Source organism: Macrotis lagotis, chromosome 5, assembly GCF_037893015.1.
Source record: "Macrotis lagotis isolate mMagLag1 chromosome 5, bilby.v1.9.chrom.fasta, whole genome shotgun sequence".
Classification (NCBI taxonomy): Eukaryota; Metazoa; Chordata; class Mammalia; order Peramelemorphia; family Peramelidae; genus Macrotis; species Macrotis lagotis.
Window position 1 is genome coordinate 29,184,269 of NC_133662.1, and position 12,744 is coordinate 29,197,012.

Sequence of the window (12,744 nt, forward strand, 5' to 3'; positions counted from 1 at the left end):
CAGATTAAATGAAAAGGAAATTAAAACCTAAATTACCCTATCTCAGAAAAAGAAATTCAATAAGCCATTATTGAAGTCCCTAAAAACAATCTCCAGGGCCAGATGTATTCACAAGTGAATTGTATCAAACATTTAGGGATCAATTGGTTCCAATTCTATATAAACTCACTGGAAAAATAGATGACGATGGAACTCTGCCTGACTCTTTCTATGACACCAATATGGTGCTGATACCTAAACCAGGAAGAGTTAAAGCAGAGAAAGAAAATTATAGACCTATTCCCATGATTAATATAGATGCAAAAATCTTAAATAAAATCTTAGCAAAACAAATACAAGAAATTATCACTAGGATAATACATTATGATCAATTAGGATTTATTCCAGGAATTCAGGGTTGGTTCAATATTAGGAAAACTGTAGGTATATTTAATTATATCAGTAACAAACCTATCAGAAATCATATGATTATATCAATAGATGCTGAAAAAGCTTTTAACAAAATACAGCACCTATTCCTACTAAAAACACTAGGAAGTGTAGTAATAAATGGATTGTTCCTTAGAATAATAAGCAGTACTATCTGAAACCATCAGCAATCATTATATGAAATGGGGAGAGGCTAGAGGTTTTCCCAATAAGATTATGTGTGAAACAAGGATGCCCATTATCACCACTCCTATTTAATATTGTATTAGAAATATTAGTTTCAGCAATAAGAGAGAAAAAGAAATTCAAGGAATTAGAATAGGGAAGGAAGAGGCAAAACTCTTACTCTTTGCAGATGATATGATGGTATACCTAGAGAATCCCCCCAAATCATCTAAAACTACTAGAAATAATTAACAGCATTAGTAAATGTGCAGGATATAAAATAAACCCTCATAAATCTTCAATATTTCTATACATGACTAGCAAGATACAGAGAAAAGAGCTAGAAAGAAAACTGTCATTCAAAGTAACTTCAGACATTATACAATACCTGGGAGTCTACCTGCCAAGGGAAACTCAAAACTTTTTGAAAACAATTACAAAATACTTCTCACACAAATAAAATCATATTTAAATAACTCAGCAGACATCCAACTTTTCTGGGGAGCAGTTTGGTATTACACCCAAAAGGCACAAAAATCTACATACCCTTTGATCCAGCAATGCTGATGGATAGGTTGAACTAATATAATAAAAATGACAATTCTACCAGAAGTAAACTACCTGTTTAGGGCTGTACCAAACAAAATAAAAAAAAAATACTTTGATGAGTTAGAAAAAGTTGCAAGTAAATTCATATGGAGAAACAAAAAGTCAAGAATTTCCAGGGATTCAATGGAAAAAAGTGCAAAAGAAGATGGCTTAGCCTTACCAGATCTAAAATTATATTATAAAGCATCAATCATCAAAACTGTGTGGTACTGGCTATGAAATAGAGTAATGGATCAATGAAATAAACTAGGTACAATAGCAGGAAATGATTATAGTAAATTGCTGTTTGATAAACCCAAAGAGTCCAGCTATTGAGGTACAAACACTCTCTTATACTTTATCTCTTATACTTTATTTTTCTTCAATAAGGATATAATTTCTCTCTCATCGCATTCAACTTAGATCAATGTATAACATGGAAAAAATGTAAAGACTAACAGACTGTCTTCTGTAGGGGTGGGAGAAGGGAAGCAAGATTAGGGGGAAAATTGTAAAATTCAAAATAAATAAAATCTTTTCTAGAGAGAAAAAAAAAAGATATTGGCCCAAGTGCTCTGGGGTGGAATCAAGTTGGCTGCATGAAGCTGACATGTTCCCAGAGATTTTGACTATCAAATTAAGTTAAGTCTTTGCTTTGACATTCAAGCTACAGATCCTAACAGGAAAAAGAGAGGATTCAGAGAAGTCATCAACTGTAGATTTTCTGGAGTATCGTCAGTGAAGGTCTGTATCTTTGGGGGGGAGGGAGCAGAAGTAAAGTCTAGGAGGCAGGAGAGTGGGAAGGCCAGCAGGAAGCTTTTAGCCACAGGCAAATCCAAGTCCCAATAATTTAACAACAGCAGAAGTTCCTGCAGCCAGATGGCAACCAGGAGGGAGGACTCCAGGCCCAACCAAAATCTGAAACCTGACACAGTGGGCTGAAAGCAGGACTGAGTTTGGAACAAGCCACTGCTAAGTTAGAACCTGGGCATAAAGGAGAAAATCAAACTCTCCAAAGGCAAGACCTGGACTGCATAGGCAACATCTTGGTTAACTGCAAGCCAGTGTTCAGACTCCAGGCACAGCAAAATAAAAAACTTGGATCTATACCCCCATCTGATGAACAGAGCTAAAGCAACAAAAATGAAAAAAAAGCTAAGAGTGTTCGCTATAGAACACTATTTTACAGACAAAGATGACAGCAATGCCATATTTGAAAAAGAAAGCAATGAAAAATTATGCACAGGGGAAGTATCAAAACAGTTTTTAAATTGGACTCAAATGCAAAAGATCATCAAAGAACTTATAAAAGAGAATTTTAAAAGCAAAGATGAGAGATAGAAGAAAAAATGGAAAAAATAAATGAACATCATATGGGAAAACCATGAAAAACTGCCCAAAGAAATCAACTATTAAAAGTAAAAATAATCAAATGGAAAAGAAAACACAGATACTAATTAAAGGAAATAAAATCCTTAAAATGAGAGTTTTACAATTTTCCCCCTAATCTTGCTTCCCTTCTCCCACTTCTACAGAAAACAGTCTGTTAGTCTTTACATTTTTTCCATGTTATACATTGATCTAAGTTGAATGCGATGAGAGAGAAATTATATCCTTATTGAAGAAAAATAAAGTATAAGAGATAAAGTATAAGAGAGTGTTTGTACCTCAATAGCTGGACTCTTTGGGTTTATCAAACAGCAATTTACTATAATCATTTCCTGCTATTGTACCTAGTTTATTTCATTGATCCATTACTCTATTTCTTAGGCAATACCACGCAGTTTTGATGACTGATGCTTTATAATATAATTTTAGATCTGGTAAGGCTAAGCCATCTTCTTTTGCACTTTTTTCCATTGAATCCCTGGAAATTCTTGACATTTTGTTTCTCCATATGAATTTACTTACAACTTTTTCTAACTCATAAATAAAATCTTCGTAAAAAAAAGTTTTGCTTGGAAAAGGTCAAATATTTTTATTCAGCTATTTTTCAGCTTTCTGAGTCCTCATAACTCTATTTTGGATTTTCTTGGCAAAGATACTGTAATGGTTTGCCATATCCATCTCCAATTCCTCTTACATTAAGAAACTGAGATAAACAGTGACTTGTCCAGGGTCATAAAACTAGTAAGTGTCTGAAGTCAAATTTGCACACAGGAAGATGGGTATTCTTGCCTTAACCGAATGTTCTGTCCATTAGACCAACTAGTTACTTTGAAAAAAGTCATATTTTACATAAATTATACTTGTCATTGTGTTGGTAATATACCTAAAATTGAAGAGAGTTTTCTGTGTGAATATAACACATGATAGCATTCTTACTGTACTTGAAACCTGTTTCATATTCTTGAAGTACATGAAACCGAATTAAAGATTTTGTTATAACCAACAAAGTCAACATAAATGTAATAGTATTTTGGGTTATTATAGAACAGCTACAGAATAGTTACAGGATTTTTAAATTCTTGGGACTTGTTGCTTCACCATTTGTTTGAGCAATATCTTATATTCTAAATATTTACAGATTTCTTTTTGTGAGTGTTTTATGTTGTAAGGGGAAGCTCTGGACCGGGGCCACCCATGAAGGTCATATGACCTGGGCCGTGAGACCCCTGGAAGTCTGAACCTGCCTTGTAAGGTATCTTATAGGGTACTGGGACGGCTTCGCTAACAGGATGTGGCTCCGCCCATGGGTTGGAACTTGGGAGGAGCATGTACCCCGGGAAGAAAGGGTTACTGGATAAAAGAGCGCTGTGCAAAAGTTCGGGGGGCCATTTTCTGCTGTTCATGAATAAAGATGCTGCTGTTGTAAACCAGGCTCGTGTGTGGCTGTGAACTTCCTTCCCATCCCCCAGGGCGGAAGCCGGAGTGCACCCGAAGACCTCGGAGAGAGGTAAGCCCGCGGCTAGGCTCATTCTCAAGGCAATAGCAGGTGCTTGGGTGCATGTTTCAAAGGTGCACGTTTCACATGGCGCCCGAACAGGGACACAAAAGCACTGCATGCTGAGGAGAATCTGAGTCGTAGCCGACCTTAGCTAGCTGGTCTAGTTAAGAGGAGCCACACACAGTCTTGAATATATATTCAAGATGGGGAAGAATATTAGTCTTCCGGTGGTGGAGCCTGAAGAAAAGGGAGTTTTAGCTTGCAAACTGTACAAATTATGTAAAAAGAATGGGTTAAAACCCCACCTAAGGCAATGCAAGGAATTTGTGGAAAAGTTATTTGTTATTTCCCCGTGGGTGGAACATTCGGGAATTGATGGCAAAGGTTGGAGGGTAGTAGGACAGCAAATGAGCTCATATCACCAGGCTGAACCTGAATTTGTTACCCCCATGGACTTTAAATTCTATAAGGTCATTAGCACATTGTTAGAAGAACCAGAAGAAATAAAGGTGAAAGTGCCATGCTCATGCCAGGTAGGACCTTCCTTGTGTGGGTCAGAAAGAGATGATCAATCTGAGTGTAGTTATGAAGAGGTAGAAGAGAAAGAGACTCAGTTATACCCCTGGAAGGAGTTGCAGCGGACTCAGGACAGTGAGAGAACTCCCAGAGAAGAGATAGCCTGTTTTGATAGATCTAAAACAGTTTTCAGGGAGGATATGGCCCATAGTGGGGGCTCGAGACTGCATGGGGAACAGTTGCGTTCCCGTGGGAAAAACCTGGGGGAGGAAGTGGGATCATGGCACAGGGAGTACAAAGAGGCAGAGACCCAATTAAAGAATGTAAACTCAAGGTCGGAGAAAGAGGCAGAGACCCAATTAAAGAATGTAAACTTAGGGTCGGAGAAAGAGGCGGAGACCCAATTAAAGAATGTAAACTTAGGGTCGGAGCGCCATCTAGTGAGCGAAAATATTATTGCTCCAGTGAGAACTTCTACTTCTTTACGGATAAGGGATGCGCCTCTCCCTACTTCTAATTCCCTTTTTCATCCAACTCCCCTTGGTTCAGGCACCTCTTCGAAAGGGAGAACTTATCTGACATTTTCCGCGAAACCAGTTAAGACAGAACCTAAGAGTACTCAGAAACTAACGTTTTCTATGAAGCCAACTATGACAGAACCTGAGAGTGTTTTGAAAAAGAGCATTAGAGTAGCAGTTGAAGAGGGAGAGAGGCCAGATTTGGAAGAGTGGGGCTTTCCGCCAGTTTTATGTCCCTTGGAGATTAGCTATGACCCCCAAGGGAATGAAATAGCTGAACACAAACCACTACCATTCCTACTGATTAAAGAGATAAAGAGAGCTGTTAATGAGTATGGTCCTGCTTCTCCTTATGTTAGGCAGTTAATTACTAATGCTACCATGACTACTCCTTGGACTCCAAATGATTGGAAGGAAATTATGTCTGCAGTCTTATCCCCCGGACAGTATGTTACATATGTAGTACTTGTTCGTAGGGAGTGTGAAAAATATCTGAAGGGAATGCACGTCCCTGGGCAGGAACAGCGCAATTTTGATCTGGCCATGGGTGAAGGTCCCTTTTCTAACCCTGACCAACAAATAAATTATGACAAACCTCTTAGGGATGCTGTTACATATATATGGTCACAGGCCTTGTCTCGCCTGGATCCTCCAGGGAAAATGAGGGAAAAGTTTTCAAATTTGAAACAAAGGCCAAACGAGAACCCTGCAGATTTCTTAAGCAGGGTCATTGAAACAGTAAAAAGAACCATGGGCACAGGACCGGGGGCTGAAATGCTTACTACTCAATTGGTTAGAGAGGGATTAAGGCCCGCATATCAGCAACTTATTGGGAATTTAGGAAAGGATGCGACTATAGATCAAATATTGGATAAATTGATAGATGCCCCCATCAATGATCCTGTACAAGCTATGCAAGGTGCTATTGCTGAATTGGCCGACACGGCTAACACTTCACAAAGTGCCATTGCTGAATTGGCTAACACAGTGAAGAGTGTTATGGTAGTTACTCAAAAAAGATGTTTTCAATGTGGCCAACTTGGGCATTTCAAAGGACAATGCAAAGTGAAAAGGCCTATTAGATGTTTTTACTGTGGCAGGGTGGGACATATTGCGAAAGATTGCCGAGCAAAGAAGGGGACCCTTCAGGGAAACGGGGGGGAGGGGCCTCCCTTTTCACAAGAGAGGCCCCGAACAACAAACACAATAGAGGACCAGGGCACGAGGCACAGGGCACAAGGTACTGGGAACCAGGACTCTCAAACCCGATTGCAAGACACTAGTAACACAGTGAAACATATAAAGCAAGACTCAATGACCTTTATATACCCTAGTAGTCACACAACCCTTCTCACGGAACCGTACTCTCATAAGGAAATAGAAATAGAGGGACAACCTTATGATAGATTGGTAACTGGTTTGGAAACTAACCACCTCCTAAATGTCCCTTCTCAAGTTATTCTGGCTAATAAGAAGACTATTCTTGTTTCAAACTTACATAATATCCCAATTCCGATTGACCCAGGGAAACCTATAGCCAAGGGGACAAGATTACAAGGCGGGCATGAAGTAAATATCAATTGGTGTACAAAGATAGAGTTGGCAAGACCTATGTTAGAAGTAATGGTACAGGGAAAAAAGGTCGTGGGGATGATAGATACAGGGGCAGATAATTCTTGTATCAATATAGATCAATGGGGTGATTGGCCGACTCTAGCAGATCCAATAACAATTTTGGGGGTGGGAGGCAGCCAAGGTGCCCTGCGATCTGCAAGATATCTACAGTGGTTTTGTCTAGGACATTCAGGACTTTTTAAACCATTGCAAATTACAGGATTGTCCTATGCACTATGGGGAAGAGACCTCATTTCAGCACTAAATTTGCATGTGACCACCCCTGAACATTTAAACTTGTTGGGGTCATTGAACAAGTGAGCTGTCCCCCTATTCAATGGAAAACAGAAACCCCTGTGTGGGTTGATCAATGGCCCTTAACGCCTGAAAAGCTCACTGCTTTAAAAGATATAGTAGCAGAATTACTTCAGTCTAAGAGAATAGAACCCTCTTTAAGTCCTTATAATTCACCTTTATTTGTTATAAAAAAGAAAACAGGCAAATGGAGGATGCTCATTGATCTTAGAAAAGTCAATGAAGCTATGGTACTTATGGGTCCTTTACAACCAGGACTGCCCAGCCCCACAGCCATACCGAAGGATTCTCACCTGGCTGTGATTGATATAAAAGATTGTTTTTATAGCATACCTGTCCATCCTTCAGATAGAGATAAATTTGCTTTTTCAGTCCCTTCTAGAAATCTCCAAGAACCCTTTGAAAGATACCAATTTTGTGTCCTTCCCCAGGGGATGGCTAATAGCCCCACCTTGTGCCAACAATATGTCCATAATATTTTAAAACCTATAAGAGATTCAGAGCCACAGGTTACAATCATACATTATATGGATGATGTACTTATAGCTGCTCCCCAACGCCAACAAACATTGCAAATATTACAAAGGGTTACTGATGCTCTACAGCTCTACGGACTACAGGTGGCGCCAGAAAAAATTCAACTTACACAACCGTACAATTACCTAGGGCATATATTAGAGGGAAACATTGTCACCCGTGTTTCTCCAAAAATAAATTTAAAGGGACTGAAAACCTTAAATGATTTTCAAAAATTAATAGGAGCTATACAATGGATGCGCTCAGTAATTCCTATTCCAGATTCCCAGATGCATCCTCTTTATGATATCTTGAGAGGGGACTCATCACTGAATTCCCCTAGGAGTTTGACTCCTTTGGCCAAAAAACAGATGGATAGTATTTTAGAAAAAATTACATCGGTTGTGGTTCTACAGGATCCAAAAGAGCCCATATATGCCACCATTTTAATGGATGATACCCCGATTGGCTGTCTATACCAAATGCATGGGGTGTTGGAGTGGCTCTATCCTGAGAAACAAAAACGCATTTTACCAAATAAATGGAAAATGCTAGCCAACTTTTTCCTCTCTATTGCAGAACGTTCCTTACTCTTGTATGGTCGATATCCTGTTCTAAATCTTGCTGCTTCGGAGCTTTCTTTACGCTCGTTTTCAGAAGAAATCCCCGAGTGGGCTTCTCTACTCTGCCTTTGTTTTGTTGTTTCGCTTCCTTTACCACCTCCCCTTCGGGGATGGACTTTACTTCCACTGTCACGTCCCCCATCTGTTATTGCTCTGTCCCCTGTGGAAGGCCCTAATGTTTTTACTGATGCTACAAAAAAGAACCGGGCAGCTGTCTATGTTCCTTCCAGAAAAATCTTGAAAGTTTTCCCAACTGAATATTCTTCTGCTCAGAAAAATGAACTTCAAGCTATAATCTTTGCTCTACAACTATTACAATATGAACCCTTTAATCTTATCACAGATAGCCTCTACTGTGCTATTTCTCTTCACAATCTTCCTGAAGCTCAGCTCAATCTTCGCTCTTCTGCTATTTCCCCTCTGCTCTACAAAGTTCAGACCTTACTATTGCAAAGGACCTCTCCTGTCTATGTTCTTCATGTCCGTTCACATGTGTCCTCCTCTGGTCCTATTTTTGCAGGAAATGACGTCGTTGACAAAGCTTTACTTTGCCCGTTGCAGAAGGAAGCCTCTATGGCACATTCTAAATACCACCTATCTGCCAGATGATTAAGACATCTCTTTGGCCTTTCTCGAGAGCAGGCCAGAGCTATAGTAAAAAGATGCTCTGCCTGTGTCCCTTTTTTTCCCAGACCTAAGGAAATGGCTGTTAACCCCAGGGGTGCCTACCCTAATGCACTCTGGCAAATGGATGTAACCCACTATACTAGATATTTGATACATGTATGTGTGGACACATACTCCAAATTCATTATGGCCACTGTCCAACCTAAGGAGACAGTGAGGTCAGTTATTATCCATCTTCTTACTTGTTTTTCCTCTTTCGGGGTTCCCGAATCTATAAAAACTGATAATGGTCCAGCCTATAAATCACATGCCTTTACACAGTTTTGCTCTGAATTTTCTATAAGACATATCACTGGTATTCCCTATAATCCTACTGGCCAAGCCATAGTAGAACGTGCCAACAGGTCTATAAAGACCCTTCTTGAAAAACAAAAAGGGGGAATTTCCCCGGGCATAAAGAATTCTCTGCAGGCACGCCTGGCACAAGCCCTCTATACCCATAATTTTTTATCCATTTCTGAGGAGGGTTTGGTTCCTGCCATGGTCTTTTTTACTCATCCACAGTCACAGGGCACAGATATGGCAAAAATCTCACACACCCCTACTATATGTATTCCAGGCACAAAAGTGTACTGGAAAGATCATGAGGGTGTTTGGCATGGCCCTGGAATAGTACGATTCAGAGGACAGGGTTTTCTATCCATACAGCCCGAAGATGGACCAGATGGAGAAGAAGTCTGGGTGCCAATCAAATGGGTCCGAGAAGTCACTACGGCGCAGAAAGACAAGGAGAGGACAGAGAGGACTGAAACGAGCAAGACTGAGACGAGAAAGGAGGCTACAGGTGTGCAGAAAAAGGACTGAAATGACATTGGGTTTGACGATGCTGTTCGCCAACTTAGGCGCGACAATTGGAATGACGGTTACTGATCAAAAGTATTGGGCTTTCATCCCCTCTCCACCATGGCTGAAAGCTCTATCTTGGACTGACCCTATGCCTCAGTTTCTTCTGTATGGGAACTTGTCATTAATGTTTCCTGGTTCAGGTCAACCTGTGTTAAAACAAGACACTGATTCATATGAAGGGTTCAACTTCACAGGACTCGTATATGGACTTCCATTTTGTGTACATAAGTGGGTCGAGGGGATTTGGTCAAATAACGGGTGGCACTTCACTTATGCAGAAAACAGTTCCAGTCCCAATTGGTGCCCAGACCTGAGAAATAAACTTATGGTTCTAGGGGATAAGGGGAACCCTAGACGATTTCATTTATATAATTGGGTATTAGACCCTGACAACCCTGACCAGACATGGTCAACTGCTTCTACTGCATTACCTTACCCTTTCTGTGACCTAAACGCCAAGAGAAATTTGACAAAATTAGCCAGATTTCCAGGTTTTCTGCCTTACACACCATGCCATACTCATCAATGTGCAAAGACTACTGTCCGCTATTACAATCACTCAGAGGCATTGACATCTTGTCACTACACCTCTGAGTACATTCCAGATCAGGAATCTCCTGGGTATCCCTTACCGACATATATTCATTCCCCAAGCAGTACTACAGTAGCAGGATTGGAAAAGGTGATAGCCGCAATAGGTGGTGTAGCTGTTCAAGGGATGCCTGAAGTGACAGGTGTGCCTGATGTGACTAATAACATTGCATTGTCTGGCACTGTTTGTGTGGGAAATAGGTTTTTGTTCATGGTGGATCCAGGTAATGCTTCCTCTATCCAGGAACATCACGCATCAACATCAGTTTATAACCTCACCTGTGTTAGCTGCAAGCTTTTTACCTGCCTGAATGGTTCCCTTCCTCTAGACTCGAAGGTATATATTGTAACAAGACCTCATTACGCCTTTACGGTGGTAAAAGAGGAACATTGGTACCCTAACAAAGGTGAGGAGATTTTAGATACTCTGCAAAATCAATTATCTACTCTTAGAAGAAAGAAAAGATGTGTGAGTTGTGTTGTACTAGGGATCACTCTTCTTGTAGAGGCTATTTTGGCCTCTTCTGCTTTGGCTTTATCTATATCTAATGCTCAGAACAGTATTGTACAAGCCCAATCTCTACATAGTCTCATGAAAAATGTTTCACTTGGATTTAAACATCAAGCTGTTATAGATAAGCAACTGCTCTCTGCTATTGTAGAGTTACAGACAGCCACTTCCCTCCTGTTAGAAAAGGCGTATTCTTTAGAATTACAACAAAAACTGAGATGTGATTATAGATACACCTCCTTTTGCTTAACAAGAGCTGTATATAATGAATCTCAAATTGCATGGAATGAGATACGGGCTCACCTTCATGGTCTCAATAAGAATAACATAACTTTTGAGATTGCAAAATTGATTCAGATCGCCGACTATATAAACAAAGCATCATATGATGATCTTACTCCTAATCATGTGGCTGAAAAAATTATAGAGGGTCTCAAAAAAAACTCAATCCTACGACTCTCTTTCAGTCTCTCCTGCCTACTCTTACTTTACTTTTAATATTGTGCTGCCTTGTCCCCGTTTTCTTGAAATGCCTTTTGTCCTTTCTTAAGATAACCCTGGAACGATTCAAAGGAGACCTTTTTCCTTTGTCACCTTTTACCCCCCCTGTTGTTAACGAAAAGGGGGAATTGTAAGGGGAAGCTCTGGACCGGGGCCACCCATGAAGGTCATATGACCTGGGCCGTGAGACCCCTGGAAGTCTGAACCTGCCTTGTAAGGTATCTTATAGGGTACTGGGACGGCTTCGCTAACAGGATGTGGTTCCGCCCATGGGTTGGAACTTGGGAGGAGCATGTACCCCGGGAAGAAAGGGTTACTGGATAAAAGAGCGCTGTGCAAAAGTTCGGGGGGCCATTTTCTGCTGTTCATGAATAAAGATGCTGCTGTTGTAAACCAGGCTCGTGTGTGGCTGTGAACTTCCTTCCCATCCCCCAGGGCGGAAGCCGGAGTGCACCCAAAGACCTCGGAGAGAGGTAAGCCCGCGGCTAGGCTCATTCTCAAGGCAATAGCAGGTGCTTGGGTGCATGTTTCAAAGGTGCACGTTTCATTATGTAAACTAAATAATCATGCAGTTTCCTATATTTGAAAGGGATACAGGTTTTCTTCTCTTTTGATATGTGTTATCTTGTATTTCAGTAGATAGAATCAAATTTAAGAATGAATGGAAACTGATAAAGGATCTTGCCATTAATATAAAGTAATTCATGTGCCATTATGAAGAATTTGAACCAATGATTATTAATTTCTTCTGGTCTGAATACTTTCCATTGTTTTTAGGAAGTCAGAGTTTTAGTTTTTGATAACCAATCAATGATATCATCAGAATCAAATTCAATGAAGGCCATTTCTCAGGATACCTTCCTGAACTTCATAACTGCTGCAATGATGAATAATGTGTTGATATATGGTTTCTGATTTGAGGGAGTAGTTCTTATTGCTGTAGTTATTGTTTCTGAAAGTAAAACTCAGGTCTTGAAATAGTAAAGTTCTTAATTTGGACTTGATTTGATTTTATCCTGTTCTTAAATTGTTTTCATAAAATTGATCTAAACTGGCAAATCTAGTGTGCTTTATACTATGTTCCTAGACACATGAATCATAGGCATTTTAGTCATATGAAAAATATTTGATTTTATTTTCAAAGAAAATAATCAGTAATCATTGAGAATGAAAGAAGTCATAGTGATTAATGCTGTTTTCTGATTTAACCTTATAAACCAGGATATACTGATCTTTCCTCTTAGATGTGAGAAAACTTTCAAGATTCACCTGGAAGGAATGAAAGATGACAACATTCCCAGTACCTAAACACTACCTCTAGGAACTAAAGAAGAATAAGATCATTTTAAATTTTTGCTGTTGATAAAGAACATAAAGTATGCTCCTAGTTTTTAGCATTTAAAAATCTTTCAACCTAGTTAATTATACATTACTCTT

At 39.8% G+C, this 12,744-nt stretch overlaps 1 protein-coding gene across 3 annotated transcripts; it reads left to right on the forward strand.

Annotated features, from left to right (window-relative positions):
* Nucleotides 1-3,735: 3,735 nt before the first annotated feature.
* On the forward strand, nucleotides 3,736-11,709 carry LOC141523730 (uncharacterized). 3 transcript variants are annotated; one of them, XM_074237159.1, is made up of 3 exons: nucleotides 3,736-3,823; nucleotides 4,003-4,078; nucleotides 8,692-11,709. In XM_074237159.1, the coding sequence occupies exon 3, from the start codon at nucleotides 9,514-9,516 to the stop codon at nucleotides 11,302-11,304; it is 1,791 nt and encodes a 596-aa protein (XP_074093260.1). In that variant the 5' UTR covers nucleotides 3,736-3,823; nucleotides 4,003-4,078; nucleotides 8,692-9,513; the 3' UTR covers nucleotides 11,305-11,709. The 3 variants fall into 3 exon arrangements, with proteins under 3 accessions (XP_074093260.1, XP_074093262.1, XP_074093261.1); XM_074237161.1 differs by lacking the exon at nucleotides 3,736-3,823 and having other exon boundaries at nucleotides 3,891-4,078; nucleotides 9,507-11,709; XM_074237160.1 differs by lacking the exon at nucleotides 3,736-3,823 and having other exon boundaries at nucleotides 3,892-4,078; nucleotides 9,489-11,709.
* Nucleotides 11,710-12,744: the final 1,035 nt, after the last annotated feature.